General features: G+C 43.3%; 1 protein-coding gene across 1 annotated transcript in view; it reads left to right on the top strand.

Moving 5' to 3' along the window:
- CACNA2D2 (calcium voltage-gated channel auxiliary subunit alpha2delta 2) overlaps positions 1–20,513 on the top strand; it is a 1,734,543-nt gene that overhangs the window by 1,680,225 nt on the left and 33,805 nt on the right. Inside the window, exons 29-30 of the mRNA XM_029599532.1 lie at positions 8,513–8,607; positions 13,301–13,348. Coding sequence (XP_029455392.1) covers positions 8,513–8,607; positions 13,301–13,348 — 143 coding nt within the window. The remainder of the gene's footprint in view (positions 1–8,512; positions 8,608–13,300; positions 13,349–20,513) is intronic.

Below are 20,513 nucleotides of genomic sequence, written 5' to 3'. Positions count from 1 at the left end.
GAAAACAAAAGCATGGCAATTTGAAAATCCAATTTAGGTATGTTGCTTTCCTACCCTGCTCTAAATGCGATCCCTCCCCACAAAATAGCTAAAAGGACAGGTGTTATGGAACCTCGCTTGTGCTTTTAGCCAGACTGAGTGAGGGAAGTTTACAGACAGCCAGTTTTCCTGGGTAAATGGCCTGGAAAATTGCCTTCCGTAGGATTTCATTGCACAGTGACACGCCAGCCACAGTGAAGCCAAAGGCTGATCTTCAGTTCCCTGAGAATCCTTTAACGTGCACCCAGCAGTATGTTATTGCACTTAGGGAAATACATCCTGGCATCAAAAGTTACTCACAGACTTTGCTTTTAAAATACAGATCGATTTTTGTGTAGTTCTACTGGGCAGTGGTTGCTGAGCTGTTTCAGTCGAAGTTTCGGTGGAGCAGACTATTGCGATTTCATCAAGCGATGTTACAGTTCTTTCCTATTGATCAGCACCTCATGATTTGCTCACAGGGCATCAAAGGGTTCCGATGCATGGTCTTATGCTGCTGTCAAATTTAAATCCTTGATCTTGCTCAACCATTTTATATGTGATGCTTCTAGCTCTACTGATTCTCTTCAATGTTCCTTTAGCCTCTGTAATGAAACTAAAGCAAAGATGTGTTTGACAGTTGCTTGGTTTTGATTGTAAATATTACTTCCCTTATCATGAGGCTTGGGGGTAACTGCACAGAAACATGGGGGTAACCTGCATGGAGTGCCTGTTACTACCCTTAAGAGAAACATGAGGGTAACCTGAATGGTACATCAGATACTATCGTAAGAAACTTGCTGGGCAGACTGGATAGCCCATTTGGTCCTTTTTTGCCATCATTACTATGTTACTATATGTTACTATGTTCTCCTTTCATCATTACACCCCCCATAAGGGCAAGACTTCTTTGTGCAGTAGTATCTTTTTAAAGTACGGATACACAATGGCTGAAATGCAATTTTTGTTACTCTTACATGTTTGCAGCTCACATAAGATTATTCATCTGACTGCTGCTCAGTACTTCTCTAAGTTTTCTTCTGCTATGAGCATTGCAAACCGTATCTGGTATATAAATACATTGCTAACAAAAAGGGAGAAAGATCAGTTTTTAAACTAGATCATGGGGGAAAGCTGACAGTTGCTCAGAATCCTTTCTATCAGGATCCTGATAGAAAGGACTGGAAAAAGGCTGGGTAGCTGATGTGGCTTTAAATGAGAAGAAATGAGATATAAATTATTCCAAACTACTTGTATCAACTGCTAATAATAATTAATTTGTAAATAGAAACATAAAGTTTACATTTAGGTGTCTATATGCTAATGCCAGAAGGTTAAAAGATAAGATGGGAGAGTTAAAGTGTATGGAACTAAATGAAGGTATAGACATAATAGACAGGTTTGCATTTACTATTTTGACGATTATTTGTTATTAATGTATACTGTAATTTTGTGCTTTTATACTAATTACTTTGTAACTTGCTCTGGGCTGAAATGATAGGGAGAGAAAACGAGCTAAATGAACTGAGTCTCAGAGACCTGGCTGAAAGAGATCCTTGGGCATCATGATATCAGGGTACAAAATATATCAAAATGACAGAGCAGAAAGAATAGTGGTAGGATGGCATTATGGGATCTATGTATTATGGATTTTATATGTGATGTACGCCAACTTCAACCTATTTATAGAATAAGTGACATAGAAATTTAACTAAAGGAATACTAAAGATTTTCTCCCTGTTTGTGTCTAGTGGAAAAAATGCTTAATCCACAGGGCCCTGTATGTTAAGAATGGCATAGAATCAAGTAATACAATAGTTCTACAGGAAACAAACTGCACTCAAGAATATCCATGGATTGAAATTATATGTGTGACAGGGAGGAATTTAGCAGTGGGGGTTTACTATCATTCAAGTGACCAGAATAATGAAACAGACTGTGAAATCCTAACAGAGATTAAACAGGCTACTAAAATTGGAAATACAGTAATAGTGGGATATTACAATTACCCCAAAATCGATTGCATGAATGGGTCATCAGGGTATGTCAGTGAAGTAAAATTTCTAGATGCAATAAATGACTGTTTCATGGAGCAGCTGGTCTTGGAACTGACAAAAGAGTACCAGAGCAAATTGACAAACTATTTATTTAATAGCAAATCACCAGGACCTGATAGTATTTACCCCAGAGTTCTGAAGGAACTCAAATTAGAGACTTCCTATCAACAATCTGTTATCTATCATTAAAATCTGACATTGTACATGAGTACTGGACAGTAGCCAATGTAGTGCCAAATTTTAAGAATGGCTCAAGGAAACTATAAGCCACTAAGCCTGACATTGGTGCCAGGAAAAATGTTAAAATCAATTGTGATGGAGAAGCTACAGAGAAGGGCAACCAAAATGATAAAGGGGATGGAACAGCTCCCCTATGAGGAAAGGCTGAAGAGGTTAGGGCTGTTCAGTTTGGAGAAGAGACGGCTGAGGGGGGATATGATAGAGGTCTTTAAGATCATGAGAGGTCTTGAACAAGTAGATGTGAATCGGTTATTTACACCTTCTGATAATAGGAGGACTAGGGGGCATTCCATGAAGTTAGCAAGTAGCACATTTAAGACTAATTGGAGAAAATTATTTTTCACTCAATGCACAATTAAGCTCTGGAATTTGTTGCCAGAGGATGTGGTTAGTGCAGTTAGTGTAGCTGGGTTCAAAAAAAATTTGGATAAGTTCTTGGAGGAGAAGTCCATTAACTGCTATTAATCAAGTTTGCTTAGGGAATAGCCACTGCTATTATCGCACTCTTATATTATATATTATCTCTTATATTATATATTATCTTATATTATATTTTATAACTCTTATATTATATATTATCGCACTCTTATCGCACTGCTATTATCGCACTCTTGCTTAGGGAACAGCCACTGCTATTATCGCACTCTTCTTTCAGGATAAAATTGCAAACACGCTAGCGCTTCTCCCTACTAACCCAACACCACCAGCTCTAATCTTTACCACCACATGCTCCCCCAGAGCCACCCTAGATTCCTTCGAGCCCACCACCCCTCTGGAGATAGAATCAACACTCAAGAAGCTGAAACCATCCAGCCACCCGATGGACCTCATCCCAACGAAACTTCTGCTCCTTATCCCAGGCACCATCTCCAGATCTCTGGCTGACATCATTAACTGCTCCCTAGCCCAAGGAGTATACCCGGATGACCTTAAAACAGCATCTATTAAACCTCTCTTGAAGAAACCCAACCTGGACACAAATGAGCTCTCCAACTTCCGACCCATATCCAACCTCCCGCTGCTAGCAAAACTCACCGAGAGGGTGGTGAACACACAGCTTTTGGACTACCTGGAGGAACACAAAATCCTATACCCCTCCCAGTATGGCTTCCGCAAGTCTTCCAGTACCGAAACCCTCCTCATCTCTCTAACAGACCACATCCTCATGGGCCTAGATAAAGGGATTTCTTTCCTGCTAGTTCTCTTAGACATCTCCGCGGCGTTTGACACCGTGAACCATAGCATCCTCCTCAATCGTCTCTCAGACATTGGATTATCTGGATACGCCTTCCAATGGTTCAGCTCATTCCTCAATAATAGAAGCTCCAAGATCACTATCAATAATAAAGAATCTCCTAACTTCAAATCTACTCTGGGTGTTCCCCAAGGCTCCTCTCTATCCCCCACCCTCTTCAATATCTACCTACTGCCTCTTTGCCAGCTGCTCACAAACCTTAACCTAATTCACTACTTATATGCTGACGACGTTCAGATCCTGATCCCAATAAAAGAATCCCTTCCAAAAACGCTCTCCTACTGGGAGAACTGCCTGAAGTCCATCAACCACTTACTCACCAGCCTGAACCTGGTCCTCAATGCAGCCAAAACAGAAATCCTTCTCATCTCCACCGACCATTCTTCCAGCCATGATCAGACAACCTCTATTCCTCAGACCACTCAAGTTAAAGATTTAGGAGTCACCATTGATAACCATTTGAACCTAAAAAAATCAATCAACAATATTACGAAGGACTGTTTCTTCAAGCTCCAAGTTATGAAAAGACTCAAACCCCTCCTCCATCTCCAGGACTTCAGAACTGTCCTTCAGTCAACAATATTCTCCAAAACTGACTACTGTAACACTCTCCTCTTAGGACTCCCGATCTCTGCCACTAAACCACTACAGATGCTCCAGAGCTCAGCAGCCAGGATATTAACCAACACCAACCGGAGAACTCATATCACTCCTATACTTAGAAACACTGGCTACCTATTAAATACAGAATTTTGCACAAAGCACTCACCATTATCCACAAATCCATACACAACCAACTACCTTTAGACCTTCAGTTCCCACTCAAACTATACACATCTGCAAGACCCATCAGAGCGGCACACAAAGGAACCCTTCAAGTCCCCCCAATTAAATCCTCTCGTCTAACCTCCACGAAAGAACGGGCATTCTCCACAGCTGGCCCCATCATCTGGAACAACCTACCTACTGATCTAAGACTGGAACCCTGCCTGATTACCTTCCGAAAAAAACTCAAGACTTGGCTTTTCATCCAAGCCTTCCCTTAAGCCTAACATTGCAACAGTTCTTTCATTTAGCCCAATAGACTAAATGACCGACCCAGCCACTGTATATTCATACGTTCTCATTCTCCAGTTTTTTTCTGTCCTTTATTTCCTGGCTACTCTAGCCCCCAAGTTCATTCTCCCTGTTATTTGTATCTGCGCTTCGGCCTTCCTGTTATATGGTTATGTTCAGTTAATCCCTAAGTTTGATGTAAACCGGCCTGATATGAAGCTTGTCATGAAGTTCGGTATAGAAAAATGTTAAATAAATAAATAAAAAATAAATTAATTGCATCAGTAGCTAGGGATCTTTTTGGTGTTTTGGTACTTGCCATGTTCTTGTGGCCTGGATTGGCCACTGTTGGAAACAGGATGCTGGCCTTGATGGACCTTTGGTCTGACCCAGCATGGCAATTTCTTATGTTCTTATGTTCTTAAACTTAATGGGCAAAAAGATAAACATGATCTAATGGGGAGGCGTTAACATGGATTTAGCAAAGGGAAGTTATGATTTACTAATAATTAGAATTTTTTGAATGTGTAAAAAAGTATGAACAGTGGCATAACTAAAGTATTTGGCACCCGGGGTGGATACTTCCTTTATCACCCCCCCAATATATAATTTTAAAATTTCCTAAATATCGATAACATATTTCAGAACAGCAGACACATCAAATAACACCCAATAATTAAAACTAATAAAGATTTTAAAAATCTCCCGCTTTCCATATCTGTCATCCTAAGATTGTTGTAGATGGGGAGGGCATGTATACACACACACACACACACACACACACAGTATGCTTCCTCTCTCTCATACACACCCACACATGCTTGGTAAGAGACAGAGAGAGCATGTGTGTGTGTGTGGGAGAGACACACACACTTTCTCTGTATCTCTCTCTTACACAGATACTTCTTCTTTGTCTCTCTCACACACAAGGACATACTTCCTCTATCTCTCTCTCACACACTTACATGCACACATGCTTCCTTTGTCTCTCTCCCTCACACACATACACACACACACATACATGCAGACAAAAACTGAACTGGAAACCAGAACAAACCAGATTCTGTATGCAGTGCAACAAAGGAAAAGCAGAAAATCACTATTCCTCAAAACAATACAATTAAGAAATATAAATCAATCAGAATAGTAAAACTATACTAAAAAATATACATTTCCAAACAGCTGATGAATAGAATAATAATCAATAATTAGAAGCTCCTGTACAAATATTTTAAAATTTCCTAAACATCAATAAAATATTTCAAAACAGCAGGCACCAAATAACACCCAGTAATTAAAACTAATAAGGATTTTTAAAATCCCCCACTCTCCATACCTGTTACTCTGAGATTGTTGTGAACTGGGGGTACAAACACACACACAAACAAAATATGCTTCCTCTGTCTCACTCATATACATGCTTGGTGAGAGACAGAGGGAGCTTGAGTGTGTGTGTGTGTGTGTGTGTGTGTGTATGTGTGAGACAAACATACATGTGTCTTCTCTGTCTCTCTCTCTCTCACACACACACACACACACACACACACACACACGCTTTCTCTGTATCTCTCACACACAATTCCTGTCTCACACTCGCACAGGCACACATGCTTCCTCTCTCTCATCTCCACCCCCGCACACACAAGCACCTTCTCATAATTATACACAGGCACACACACACACTCTTATATAAACTCACCCTCTCATACACACACAGGCACCCTCTCATACACATGCATATACACACACACATATACACACACACATATACACACACACACACACACTCTCTCATATACATTCTATAGCAACTGTTTTACTATCTCTTTCTAATGATCTTAGAGCAGAGCTGATAAATGTAATACCTACCTAATAATCTTAATCAATTTTACTGCAGCATTCTATAAAATAGATCGTGCTCCGTTGTTAAGTTCTTTATCAGCATTGGGTGTCATGTGGTTTGCTTTTCATTTCACTGATAGAGATCATGGTAACATATTAATGACAGCAGAAAAAGATCAGATGGTCCATTCAGTCTGTCCAGCAAGCTTCTTATGGTAGCATCTGCCACTCCGAGCAGTTACCCCCAAGCCTTATGATAAGAGTAATAATATTTACAATCAAAACCAAGCAATTGTCAAATCCGTAAATTACTGCTAGCAATATTTATACTGGGTGAGGAGCCTTCTTGATAATTCAGAAAATGCTGCTTCATGATCTTTGCTTTGGGACTTGGGCCGTAGAAGCCATCCTGTACTTTTTCCCTTGTTGTCTGCGTGTCAGTGCCCCCTGACAGCAAAAGTCAGGACCCATGTTGGTTGTTGTCTGCATCCAGTTCCCCTTTTTCTGGGCCCCTATCCTGATATTTACTTTGAAAAGGAGCTCAGCCTGCCTCCCCTCTCCCACCCACCCATGAGGAAAAAGCACGGCTCCCGCACCCCATCCCCCTGCCCCTCCCCCATCCTCGCTGAAAACCTTTTTTCTTCTTCGCCAGGAGCAAGGGACCCTCCGCCCCTGCTCCCGGCACTTCCAGCGCTGCTCTGACAGAACAGCGCTGGAAGCGTAAATTTGATGGGGTACGGGAGCTTTTTTTCCTAGTGGGTGGGTGGGAGGGGCGTGGCAGGCTGAGCTCCTTTTAAAGGTAAACATCGGGATGGGAGCCCAGCTTCCAAAATGGGGCAAATCTCTATGATTTAAAAAGGTTTGGGGGCGGGGAGGGTTAGGATACAGAGTATGAATTGACTTATGCTTTGAAGGGGGAGGGAAGGATGGGATGGGGCAACTTATTTTTTCTTTAGTAGATGACAGCGCTAATTAGATGGATATCTTTTCAAGATATCCGGTTAAGTAGCACGTTATCTGGCCACTCAAGGCCACGTAACTTTACACCTGCTCTGAAGCAGGTCTAAAATCTGCCTAACCTAACCAAATATACCCAGTATTCGGCTAGGGTAGCCAGATAACTCAACTCCCTCCTCAGAAAGGCCTCTTTTCTTTATCCAGCTAAATTATAGCTGGGTAGCTAGTTATCTGGCTAAAATTTAGCTGGAGAAGGGCTAAATATAGCCAGGTAAGCCATTTAGATGTTTAACTATTACATTGTCCATCTAAATGGCTTTTGAACACGGACCTCTTTGTGTCTTTATTTTCTTCTTTCTTTGATTTGTTAATGTTTTAATTTAATGATTGTTTAGTCTGTATTTCTGGTTTACTTATTCAGGATGATTCTTAATGCAAAGTGCTAAAAGCAATAATTTAGAAAAAAAAAATCTCAAAATTGAAATTAACTGAAAACCTACTGGAAGGGTCTGATTACCCAACCGGAGCAGATGTCCCTCAGCTGATTTGAGAGAAGTTCTGTATCCATATTCCCTTAGTGATGAGCTTCATCTTGCACCAATGAATCGTTCTCATTATCTGGACCTAGGCTTACCAACTGATTCTGTTTTTTTCAGGATGGTCTGATCCTGTCCTCTAGTTAACCCATTCAGTGTAGTTCTGCTTTTATTAGGGAAAAAATACAGTTCCATGTATCAAATAGTGCAATACCAGGACTATCCGGAAACACTGAAGCCAATTGGTAGCTCCATCTGGACTTCCCTGTAGTGAGATGGGGAAGTCCTCTCCTTGTGCATTTAATCCTAGGGTGCTAGAAGGATCTCATTCTCCTGAGGTAGAGAGTGGTGGGGAAAGGAGATGTGATACAGGTAAGGTCCCCTGACAGTGCTCCTAATTTTTATTGGACATCAGGTTTCTTTTCTTTGTTATCAGAAATTGTTCCCTTTGTTTCTGAGTTTTTGGAGTAGTGGAATGACCATGGGAACAGAAGTAGCACAGACACACTTATTAAATGCTTAACTTTTTACATATGTTTGTTTTTTACTAGTGGTCGGTGTGAAGCTTGATCTGGAGACCTGGGTGGATAAATTTAAAGTCCTTGCCAGCAACCAGACTGACCGGGACCCACTAGGAACACGCAAGGTACAGAGTCTTGGAATCAAAGATCCATTGATTGTGAAACCTATGGGAGATTCTAGCCCACATTACCAGTCTGGATTATCACCACATGTGGCTATTGTCACCTCACTTCTGTGGTCTGAGCTCAACCTCCCACCTCTCCCCCCACACACTCCCATTACTGCTACTATTATCTCACTTTCTATCTGCCATCAGCAGTTTCATTGTCAAGAATATGGGGATCTGAAGGAAGGGGGAGATTAAGCACATCCAGTATGAAAGGATAGAGAGAGTGGAGGCTGTCGGGATCTGACACTGAAAGAGGAAGAAGAAAGGCCTCAAATTAATAAGCAAACTTTCAATAAAATGCATGGAAATCAGGGCAATAGATTGTGCAAACCCTGCAAAGAGCAGCCATTTCTGGGGGGGGGGGGGGGGTAGCAAAGAGCAGCAGCACTCAAGCAAAGCAACAGGTCCCGACAGCCACATAAACTCAAACAACTGTCAGCACTTTTAATTACTTTGTTTTCCACATCTATTGTGTGTATGTGACCAGGTGCCCATTACAAAAATGGCAACAGTGGCTTCAGCTGGTCTAAGTGCCCGCAGTGTATATCAGAGGTCTCGGTCAGACCTTGCCCTGTGTGATGTCAGTGTAGTATCAGTGTGTTGGGGAGTTATACCATACCCTATTGGGAGGGATTGCAGGAATGTATAAAACCCTGCACCCATGTGATGTGGGAAGAAGTCAAAGAGAGGATTCCAAGATCCGGAGGTCTGCTTCACAGAGTGGTACCAGAGGGACTATTCCTCTACAGCGAAGGTTTGGGGAGAAAGAGAGTGTGATGGCTTCTCAGCCCGTCACTAATATTTTTCCCAAAGTGTTTTTTCCCTAAAAGCACTTTTTCTAAGCTATGGGTAGTGGGAGGAATTAGAGATTTGGGGACTACTCCCATAGCTTTAAGCCCACCTTTTTTGGGGGAGAGGCTATCTTTTGGGGGTTTATAACCCCTGGGTATCCTGCTCAATGGTCAGAGGGTTAAGCGCAGCTGAAGAAATTATAGATCCTTCCCAGGATCTCAACAGAGTGAGAAGAAGGAAGGAGAGAGATTCCTCCGGAGCCTCAATTCATAGGAGCTGTTTTGCAGAAATTCCTCCCAAATCTCGACTATAGACAAGAGTTTGGTTTTCAAGATTTTTTGATTTCTTGGTCTGAAGGGAAGGTTTACCCCACCCCCTGTCTCCCTGAGGATCGGAATTTGGATATCTTTTTGCCCAAGTGACCAGTCAAGCGAGGGTGGAAAGAAAAGAAGAGTTAAGGACTTTGGACTAGAAGAACCCAGAGTCTCAATTCTGGACAATTTGGATTTACAGTTGAAGTTTTGGGGAAGTTTTGGTAACCAAGCTGAACCTTTTCTTGGACTTGGATATATTTTTCCACTGTTTGCTGAAACATGTTAGAGTTGCAGTCTAGTTATCCAACCCTCACTGGTGAGGATATTTTTGCATCAGGATAATGGTGCAAGGGAAGTGAGAAAGGAGATAACACCTAAGATGGACAAACTGACTATGATATTCAACGCCACCGTATTTCTGATGCTGTTTTTTATTTTTGGTATTGTGGCTTGGATCCTCCTCTTTGAAGCTACAGTAAAAACTATTTTTATTTGAACACCAAACTTGGAGTCCTTTGGATTTCTTTGTTTTCCCGTTCTGGGTGTACAAGGGATGAATGGACCCTGATGTGACTCAAAGTGGTGTTGATTTTGGTTCCCCTGCCTTTGATTTTCCCCTTCTGGCACCTTCAATAGATTTTGAGGCTAAAGTGTGAAGCTGCTGTGGTCTATTGTGCCTAGGGTTCTGGAAGTTAGTTCCCCCCCCCTCCCCCCCAATCTGGACTGAAACCCGAACCATACCACCCCTAGTGAAGGATAAAGCACCAAAACGGGGGATAAGAGGAAGAGAAAAGCTCTTGCACAGTGAAGATGGTTGGGATCTGGGGAGAGGATGGCCCAGGCTGCACTGGGAGGAAGGATTCCAGGAGAAGTCCTGGGAGTCCAGAGCAGGCTGAAGGAGACAAGAAGAGAATCTGAGGAGACCTGAGGGATAAGGGAATTCTTCAGAGGACTGAATGAGTGTACCAGGGAGGTGTCAGAAGAGAAACTACCTGTCTGGGAAAATCCACCAAGCCTGACCCTTCAAATCAGTTAGAAGCTCTATGGAGAGATTTGAAAGAGATGAGCCCAGAGACGATCTACAGACCCAACGGGTTTTGGGAGGGTCCAGGGAGGAAGGGTACTATCCCACAAGAGCTTACCTTTGTAGTATGGAGTGTGTGAAAAAGATGCTGTTATTGGGTTTAGAACTATTTCTGGGACTTTGTTATTTCCTGCCACCAATTTGCAGTAAAGATTTTTATTTTTGAACAGAGCTGGAGTCAAGAGTGGAGTGTGACTGGACTGGCGTGCAGAAGATCACCAGAGAGAGCAAGGGCTTTGAAAGCACTGATTTTTCCCCCTGTGCGGGAACCCTATGAAGTCATGAGGCTTTGCACGGTCCATGAATATCCCCGTGTGCCCCCAAACCCAAGAGCTGACTGGGATGGGGGTTACACGAACAAATAAATAGCCATACCAACTACTACTACTTTTTACTATGGCTTGTTTATTTTGTGTTTTAGGCTTTGGCATTTTTTAAATGGTTTGATCAGTTTTGTGTCTATACCTCTGACAGGACCTGAATTACTAACTTTCTCCACTGTGTCCAGTGCTTAGGGAGTGACATTAAATGGAAAGAGAGAGCAAAGAAACATAACTGCCAATTCATGGACTCTCCTTCTCTTCCCTCTGCCAGCTATTTATTGATTATCTGATTGATTTGAAAGTGCTTATAATTTACTTATTTTGAAAAAATCAATGCTGAGGAGTGTACAAAACAGTGCATCATACCACACAAACAATTAATACAATAAAACTTAGCATAATATTCAATTATTTAATAAACAAACAAAGCAAATGATAATTAAAATAGAAAAAAGAACAATAAGACAATAAATCAAAGTAGGTAGCAGTAATTGAAATACAAAGTGGCTTAAGGGAAGGCAATCTGAAAATAGCGGACCTTAAGCTTTTTTCTATTGAGTTTCAGTTTGATAATGTGCCGTAGCTCAAGTGGTGGTTCGTTCTAGAGGCTGGCGCCAGAAATAGAGAAAGCCCTACTATGGGTAGCTTGAAAACGTGCTATTTTAATGGTAGGAATCCGGAGACGACTCTGGTCCACTGACATAAGTGCTCTCCCAGGAACATATCTGGTAAGCCTAGAAGATAAGGAGAGAGGTCCATCATCTTGAAGAATAGCTTAAACCTAACCCTCTGCTCAACGGGGAGGCAGTGGAATTGTTTCAGCAGAAGAGTTATGTGTGCTCTGTGCAGGCAGGAAGATTATAAACGGGCAGCAGCATTCTGTAGAAGCTGTAGTGCCCATATCATGTACAGCAAGTTGCAGTAATTTAAGGTAGCTATGATGAAAGCCAGTACTACTTATCTAAAAACTGCAATAGATGTATATGTTTCAAAGGGTGTATTAATCTTAATTTATAAAATAAATTTTGATTATTGCATTCGGTTGCGGTTTTCATGCAGAAGGTGGAGTCAGTTAGGAGTCCTAAGTCCCTAATAGTTTTTGGAGAAGGCTATAGGGGCTCCCTCGATGACAAGATTTTGCAAACTGAGGTAGCATTGGAATTTTACTTATCCATAGTGTTTCCATCTTTTCATATTCATCAAAAGACTATTTTGGCCAGAAATCTACTGCATGTAAACAGTCTTTTACCGACTTAATGGCTGAGGATAAACCAGAGTCTATAGAAAACACAAGCTGGATATCGTCAGAGCAGACTTTAAATTCATCTGCCTGAGAAGATAGAATTGTGCATAGGCGCAGCATATAAAGGTTAAAAAGTTTAAACAATTAAAAAGCATGAATGAGAGAGTGGGTTGCCAGGAAGTGTTTAACAAGCTGTAACAATTCTCCTATTAAATCTCTCCTTTCTCTTATAACAGCCCCATAACTTGCTTTGCTCCCTAACTGCAGCTGCCTCAGCTACATTGTATTAGGACAGCCTTGTAAAAGGGCTTGTTGCTCCTGAAAAACCTGGCAAATTTGGAGGGAGGGGAGAAGGACAGACGAGAGGTTGGGGGAGACAGAGGGAGAGAGAGGGGAGTCACAGTAGAGTACAGGGATTCAAAAGGAAGGGAGGGAAGAAAGAGAGGGCAAAAGAAGCCATGGGGAAGGAGCGGACAGAGGGGGGGGCATAAGAAGGAAAGGGAAAGGGAGATAGGGGAGCCACAGGTGAGGGTGGGGAGTCAAAAATCGGGCTGTTGGCGGCTGCATTCCTGCCTCCTTCCCCTCTTGGGTATACCTCAAAGGTCAGGGTGAAGGTAAGTCCCTGAATTGGTGGGGGGAGAGGGGGTGCAGAGGGAAGGAAAAATCAGCAGCAGTGCTGCTGGCAAGAGTTGGGGATGGCATCAAATGTTGAAGGCACCAGGCCCTGATCAAAATCCTTGGAAGGGAGGACAAGAGGGGAGGGGAAAAACAGAAAACAACATGTCCTCCTGTATTCGGTAATGAGAAGTAGAGAGTTATCTCACATTATTACCAGAACGTGTCCTGCTGTAATTTACATCTGTTTGTTTTTTTTTTTCCTTGCCTATCGCAGTGTTCACCTTCGACTACCTGCGAGATGGACTGTGAAGTCAACAGTGAGGTGAGTCTCCTATATGAGAACTCAATAGGACTCTCATTCATATGAATGCTTCACATGACTGGGCTACCTCCCAGCGTCCCTATGACTGCAGTGCTGCACAGATATGTGGCCCATGTCCATTTTTCTTCTTTTTTTGTTTTCTCTGTTCTGTGTTTTTGTGACTAGCATGAAGGTCTTTCTTTTGGGGTCACCTACGTGGTGACACCATGATCATAGAACTGATAGCATGGTGCTGGCAGAGAAAAGTCATTTAGTTCTTAGAAAGCAGGGAATGGTGATATTTTTTTGTGTATGTGACTCGGTGTTAAAATCTGCTCCTGTAGTCAGCTTGCCACTCACAAACATGCAGAAGGTGGCTTCAGCTTGTCTCTGTGCCTTTAGTATGACAGGGGTCTCACCAGACCTTTGTGGTCAGTGATGTCAGAGCAGAATCAGTGTGTAGGGATGAATACCATTCCCCATTGGGAGGGGGAGATTAGAAGTATAAAAACCCCTGCAAACCAAGTGAGTAGGAGGCTTCGGAATTAGTTGAGGATCAGAGTTGTCTTAGGTGGGCTTGCTAAGAGTTGAGGTGGTGAGGGGATTCCAAGCCCTGAAGTCCTGGTAGTCTTAGAGCCTTCTCCCATTGAGGGGCTCCTTAGGGACTGTCTCCTACTGAGAAGGTCCCAGAGAGAGAGTTAGAGTGGAAGAGGAATTTCAGGGTGGAAATTCCTGGTAGAGAGAGAAAGTTCTTGCAGAGTTTTGTGGACCAGCATACTGGGGGCAGCCAAGAGAAAGGGCATCCTACCTGGAAGGTCACCAGGTAATTCCAAAGTTATCCAGACACACCCCTTTGAATATCGACCTCTGAGATGCTTATCTGTAACAGATGTTCTTCATAGACAACAAGAGAAATCAGCCACACAGTCCCTCCTAACTCCCCTTTAGAGCTGAAGCTTAGCTTGCTATTAAGACCTAGGCGACTCATGCAGCAGGCAACTGCATGGGAAGGTCCACGCACACTCAGAAAGATATTCTCGGTCTTTGAGAGCTGTGAGGGAGCTTTCCACCTTGGCACAGTCAGATCATGTCACTTACTTATATGGTTGATTTATCCTACTGTGCACGGAGACCTGTTACAGGTAAGAAACTTAACTTTACAGAGAGTCTCCCAAGATTTTTAATGCCAACCTCATTTTTGTATTGTTGGTATTTTATTACTGCCATTGTGCACACAGCTGGACTTTCTATGCCAAGATTCAATCCTTTAGGCTCAAAGATGCAGTTCCCTACTCCTGAATACTGCAGCCTTATAGCCTAAGCCCATGGTACCAGACACATAGGCCCAGACATATTTTTACTGACATCATTTTTTGTTCACGTTTATTTACTGAAAGTTGGCAGCTAAGCTGGTAAACAAGTTTATTGTCCATCAGAGAAAGACTTTTACTCAGCATAGTGAAGTAATGCTGATAGTGCATGAGAGTTATATGGACATTTGAGTTGAGTCTGTTGCAGCAATAATTTTTTGGACCATCACAGAGACTATTTTCACCAACATCTATAAGAAGAGTTGTTATATGGAGTATCATATGAGGAATCAATTATATTGGCTTTTTTTGTCTAACCAGAAGATTTGGTATATTTGAAGTGTCCTATGAGGAATTGATAATACATGTGTTGGTGTTTATGAATTCTTCTGTTGGATTTGTATGATTAAACATTTTTGATTGTAAGTAGTATGTATTTGTTGATGTTTTGTGTTTCTTTTCTTTTGTATTTCTATTTTTGTTTATTTTTTGGTTTGTCTTCTGTGTTATTTAAGTATTTTTATTTATGTTGTATGTTGCGAGCCTAATAGTAATATTATGCACTATTGGTGTTGCGCCTGGAGGTAGACCCTTGTCTTAAGACAGTGAGGAGGGGCTTCCTGGTCGGGCCCAGGAAACAACTGCCACCAGGAAGCAGAGCACAGGAGGAGACAGAGGCTAGCTGGAGCTTCACTACTGGAAGCCCAAGGTCCCCCCGGGTGAAGCCCTTGGGGACCCGGGCCACTTGGACTTAGGTGGGCCTCGCAGGGTCTCCCAGATAGGAAGTATAGAGGTGTGCCCACTAGGATCAAGGGTGCACGATCGACGTCAGGACAGGAGCCTTGCGGAATTAAGGAAGGCCAGAACAATGTCTGTGATGACAAGGCTAGGAGCAGGGCCAGGTTCAAGGAGACATGATCAGTGATAGCAGAGGTCAAGTTCCAGAGGTCAGTCCAAGAGTAGTCAGCCAAAGCAGGGGTCAGGTTCCAGAGATCAGACATGGTCAAGGAGGCAGGCAGAGGTCAGTATCCAGGCAGCGATCAGCGTAGACAAGAAAAGGCAGAGGTCAGTACCAGAGAGTCAGTCCAAGAGGTACTACCTGAGGGAATGCAGGAACAGACAGACGCTGGGACAGGAGGACACTGGAACAAGGCTGGAACAAGACTGGAACAAGACTGGAACAAGCAATGAGACACTGAGGCAAACTAGTTCACACACGGTGTCGACCCGATTGCCAAGGCAAGGAAATGAAGGCAGGAACTTCCTGATATACTGTGCTCAATCAGGGCGTGCTGTGGAGCTAGGACCTGGCCCTGGCCCTATAAGGGACCGGGTGGTCCGCGTGCGCATGCCTAGGGGGCGGGGCCAATGCCACGGAGGACACTGAGCCCCGCCATGAGGCCTGGTGCACTGAGAAAGGCCTGGCGACCGCCGCCACAGGACACAGAGGCCTCGAGGAGCTTAGCTGCGCCGTGGGTGTTATGCCTGTCAGCTGAGGAGGCTGACTCAACTTACCCTCTCCGCCCACGCTCTGACAAGCTGTCGATTCACGGGGACTCTCATGGGGTCAAGGGACTTGCTTGGTCTTAGCTTTTCCTCCGCTTCCGCTGTTACTGGAAGTTCTCTCCACCCTCCGAGGGTTGTTCTCTTGGGTACTCGCTCCTCGGGAGCCCTATGCTTGCTTTACCTACTTTGTTTATTTCAGGTACCTACTCTCGAGGGCCTGAGTGCATATCCTGGTATCTGCTTCATCTACCATCTGCTGGAATAACAACCTCACAGCTATAAGAAGAGTGAGTAATTTCTTCATCTTGCAGTCCTTTATCTTCAGCCTCTCTGACTATCTGCATTGGAACTGCCTTTCCTCCATTATGGAACAGGACTCTTCAGCACTGCTGTTGATCTACTCACTGCTGCCCTCTGTGGTTGCCTGTTTCTGCTAATCTGCAGTTCAAGTATTACTCACTACTGCCACCTCTGGCGAATCTTAAGAACTATTAATAAACTCTTTAAACTGTGTGTGTGTCTCTAACACTGAGCCTGACCGGTGATCCCTCTCGGGATCTTCCCTCGTGGGCGTGGTCATCTGCCACCGGCCCAAGGATCCACCCACAATTATCATGAATAATAACAGATTGCTAACTCCATAGATCCGGCTCAGCTCAATGCATTACAGGCCATTCCAGGTCTGGCCCAGAAAAGCCAAGAACAGCAAAGGTTCTTGGAGACGCTATCATATGCTGTAGACCATCTGAATACTCGATTGGATGCTCAAGCCGGAGCATTGAAGATACTCCAGTCTCTACCAGGCCTTATTTCAAAGGTACAGAGCCTCCAGAATTCTTTGGAGATAGTGCTGATGGACGTTCAGCGTTTAGATACTTGTCAAGATCTCCTGAAGCAATGCAAGGCTTCACCATCTTTAACTAATTCCTCAGATACCTTCGGATTTAATCAGGCTGTGATTCCCCTGTCCAAACCTCCTTGCTATTCCGGAGATCCAAAAGGCTGCCAAGGGTTTTTAAACCAATGCCATATGCATTTTACTCTTCAGCCTACTTTGTTTCCGAATGTCATAGTAAAAACTACTTTTATATGTTGTTGGAAAGTGATATGAATATAATAAAATATTATTTTAGTTATTCTATGTTCTTTGGAAATATTTTTTTTGCATTTTTCCTTGATTAGGTGATGGTATAGGAGTAGGACAGAAAGTTATAAATTGGGTAAGGAACTGGTTGAACAACAGAACACAGAGATTGACAGTCAATGGAGTCCACTCTGGAGAAGTTACCCCAAGGCTCAGTATTAGGACCAATTCTTTTCAATGGCTTTAGTAGTGGTATTGCAGAGGGTCAAGGGAAAATAAGCTTGTTTCTCAGCATTGAGACAGGTTAATCCACATCAGTGGGTTAGCACCTCTTCCAGCAGATCGAGACGGAGCAAAATTGACATCACAGTATATATACCCCTGCTCTGACATCAGCCTACCAATATTCTCCATCTCCAGCAGATGGTGGCCGTACATCTCCCTACTGGGGATTGTTTGTTTAAAAAAAAAGAGAAAAAAGAGAAAGAGAGAAAAGAAGGAGAAAGAGAATTAGCACATATCACTTCTCCTGAGGTGATACCTTAAGGTCTCTCCCTCAGTTGAGTTCTCCTGAGGTGATATCTGGTGTTCCCTCCCTCAGTCAAGTGCCTTGGTCCAATAGCCAGTTTCTGGCATGGATTCAGCTACCAGGAGAGAATCAGCTGAGAGACTAGTGGATGCAGGAAACCGAGCATGGCAGTGAAGGCATTAGCCTTCTCTCCCCGCTGCTGGAGACTAACTCTGCACTCGGCTGGGATGGGCTGAGCTAAGATAAAGAGTTTTTAAAAAAATAAATAAAATATGAAAAGAGAAATTTAGGGACCACTCTTCTGTTTCTGGTCTCCAAGCCTCCATGCCGATCTGATGTGCTTTCCCGTCTCCGAGGGGACTTGGGGAGTCGTGGTAATTTTGATGAGTTGAGCGGCCCTTTGGGCTAAGTCCCGCTCTCAAGCTTCACTGGGATGCTGCGTGGCGTTCACGCACTTTCTTCTGCACAAGTCGCCTGAGAAAGCACAACCTGATATCATTTCGCGCCTGTACATCCAGACTGAGTGTTCATCCTGACTGTGTAGTTGAACATCCAAGTTTTGGACCTTAATAATACGAGTGTTCAACAGAGAGAGTGCTTGTGTATGTATATAGATAGACAGATAGATAGATAGATAAGGTATAGATATAGATATTATAGATCGATACAGATACAGATATAGAGAGTTAGAGTTATAGAGATAGATAGATAGATAGATAGATAATTAGGTGACCTATAAATGGGCATCTGTTTTTTTGGGTGTCCTGTCTGGGCTTGCTGGTATGGAGGCACTGTTGGATGCACAATTGTTCAGCGCTTGTTTTGTGAGCATGCTACCTCTGGACGTCCTTTTTTCATGACGCCGGTTGCAAAGAAACCTAAGCGCCTTGCGATTTACACGGCTTGCCATATTCGGGCATCCCAGCCAGGAGTTCCCTCTAATCTTTGTCAGCGCTGCTTGGAGGCTCAGGGTGAGTTGTCTCCAACTGATTTTGCTGAGCCTGGCTCTTCCCAGCAGGTTGCAGGATGGAAATCGGAGGGGAACCTGTCAGGAGTATCGCCTGGTTTTGAGAATCCCCTAACTGGTTTATCATCAGGGAAGGGCAACTCAGTGGGCACCGGACCTGTCTACCCCTGTTTTTGGACCCTTCCACCTTCTCTTGGGTGGAATTTTTTCAAGGACTGCAGTCCTTTCTGCAGGTGCGTTCAGCAGAGCTGGCTAAGTCTTAAAGTTCAGGATTCCAGATTGTGGAATTCCATTTAGCTGGTGCCACAGGTAAATGTCGGAAGATATCTCAGTCTGTTGCGAGTCACACTGATTGGAAGCTGGATGGCACGGATGAGGAAGGAGATCCTTACTCTCTGGAGGACTGGGAGATTCGTCAGGGATTAGAACCTTATAAAACAATGTTGTGCTTCTTTCATAGAGATGAGTTGCTGGTGCTAATTTCTCAGACACTGAAAATGCTGGGAGTATCGGGGACTGATCCCATGTCTGAGCCAAAGAAAAATCCTATTTTGGTTACTTTGTGTAAAGCATCTTGCTTCTTTCCTGTTATGGATGCTATTAAAGAGTTGATTGATCTTGAATGGAGCACTCCTGAAGCTAATTTTAAAGGGGGACAAGCCTTGGAAGGTCTGTACCCCCTGAATATGGTGGTGAAAGAGCAGTTGCGTTTTCCTAAAGTGGATGTGCTGATGTGTTCCGTCACTAAATGGACAACCATTCCAGTAGAAGGAGGAGCGGCATTGAAGGATGCTGAGGATAAGAGATTTGAGGCTATCCTTAAATTTCTCTGCAAATAGCTATTTGCAAATAGCTTTCTGCTGATCCCTGGTGGCTCGCACCTGTTTGTTTTTGTCTCAAGAAGTCAATGACTTCTTGTATAACGTTCACATTGTTTTTTCTGTTACACAACTGCTAAGAAAAATGTATATTTTTTGTAAACCGTTATGATGGCTCTACCGAATGACGGTATATAAAACTCAACAAATAAATGAGAATGGCTTGAATTCCTGGGTAGTGATGGAACCAGCAGCTGCCTTTTTGGCGGATGTGGGCTGCGACCTGGTCTGTACTTCTGCCAGAGGGGTAGCTTCGGTGATAGCGGCCAGACCTCAGCTATGACTGCAATATTGGTCAGCCAATGCAATTTCGAAGTCTAATCTTACAAAATTGCCTTTTAAAGAATCACTCTTATTTGGGAGTGAGTTGGAAAAAATGGCTGATAATTGGGGTGAGTCCCAGGTTCCTCGGTTGCCAGAAGATAAGAAGCAACCGCCATGCCCGTTCAGCGTGAGAGGCCGTGCTGGGGTTTCAGACATTTTTGACCCTACAGAGGAGTGGCTTCACAGAGGGATAGACCTTTGGCTAGATCTCAGTCCTTAAGAATATAAGAACATAAGAAATTGCCATGCTGGGTCAGACTAAGGTTATGGCCCTTGAAAGGGCTCATTTGTTGAAACGGGATATTCCATTGCTGTGATTTCCACCTTGCTTCAAGTTCGGAAGTTCTCAATCCCCTTAGCCTATGTTCAGGTTTGGCGAGTGTTTGAGGCATGGTGTGAGGAACGAGGGGCTCAACCTTGTTCATTAAGATACCACGCATTTTGGACTTTTTGTAAGATGGGCTGATTAAGGTCTTGGCCCTTAATTCCTTGAAGGTACAGGTGGCGGTTGTTGCCTATTTCCGGGGCTAAGTGAATGGTGGACCCTTGTTGGCCCATCCGATGTGGCCTGTTTTTTGAAGGTGGTGA

The sequence above is a fragment of the Rhinatrema bivittatum genome, chromosome 4 (assembly GCF_901001135.1).
Source record: "Rhinatrema bivittatum chromosome 4, aRhiBiv1.1, whole genome shotgun sequence".
NCBI lineage: Eukaryota > Metazoa > Chordata > Amphibia > Gymnophiona > Rhinatrematidae > Rhinatrema > Rhinatrema bivittatum.
The sequence above is the reverse complement of the archived record's forward strand: the minus strand, read 5'-3'. Positions and strand labels throughout refer to the sequence as shown.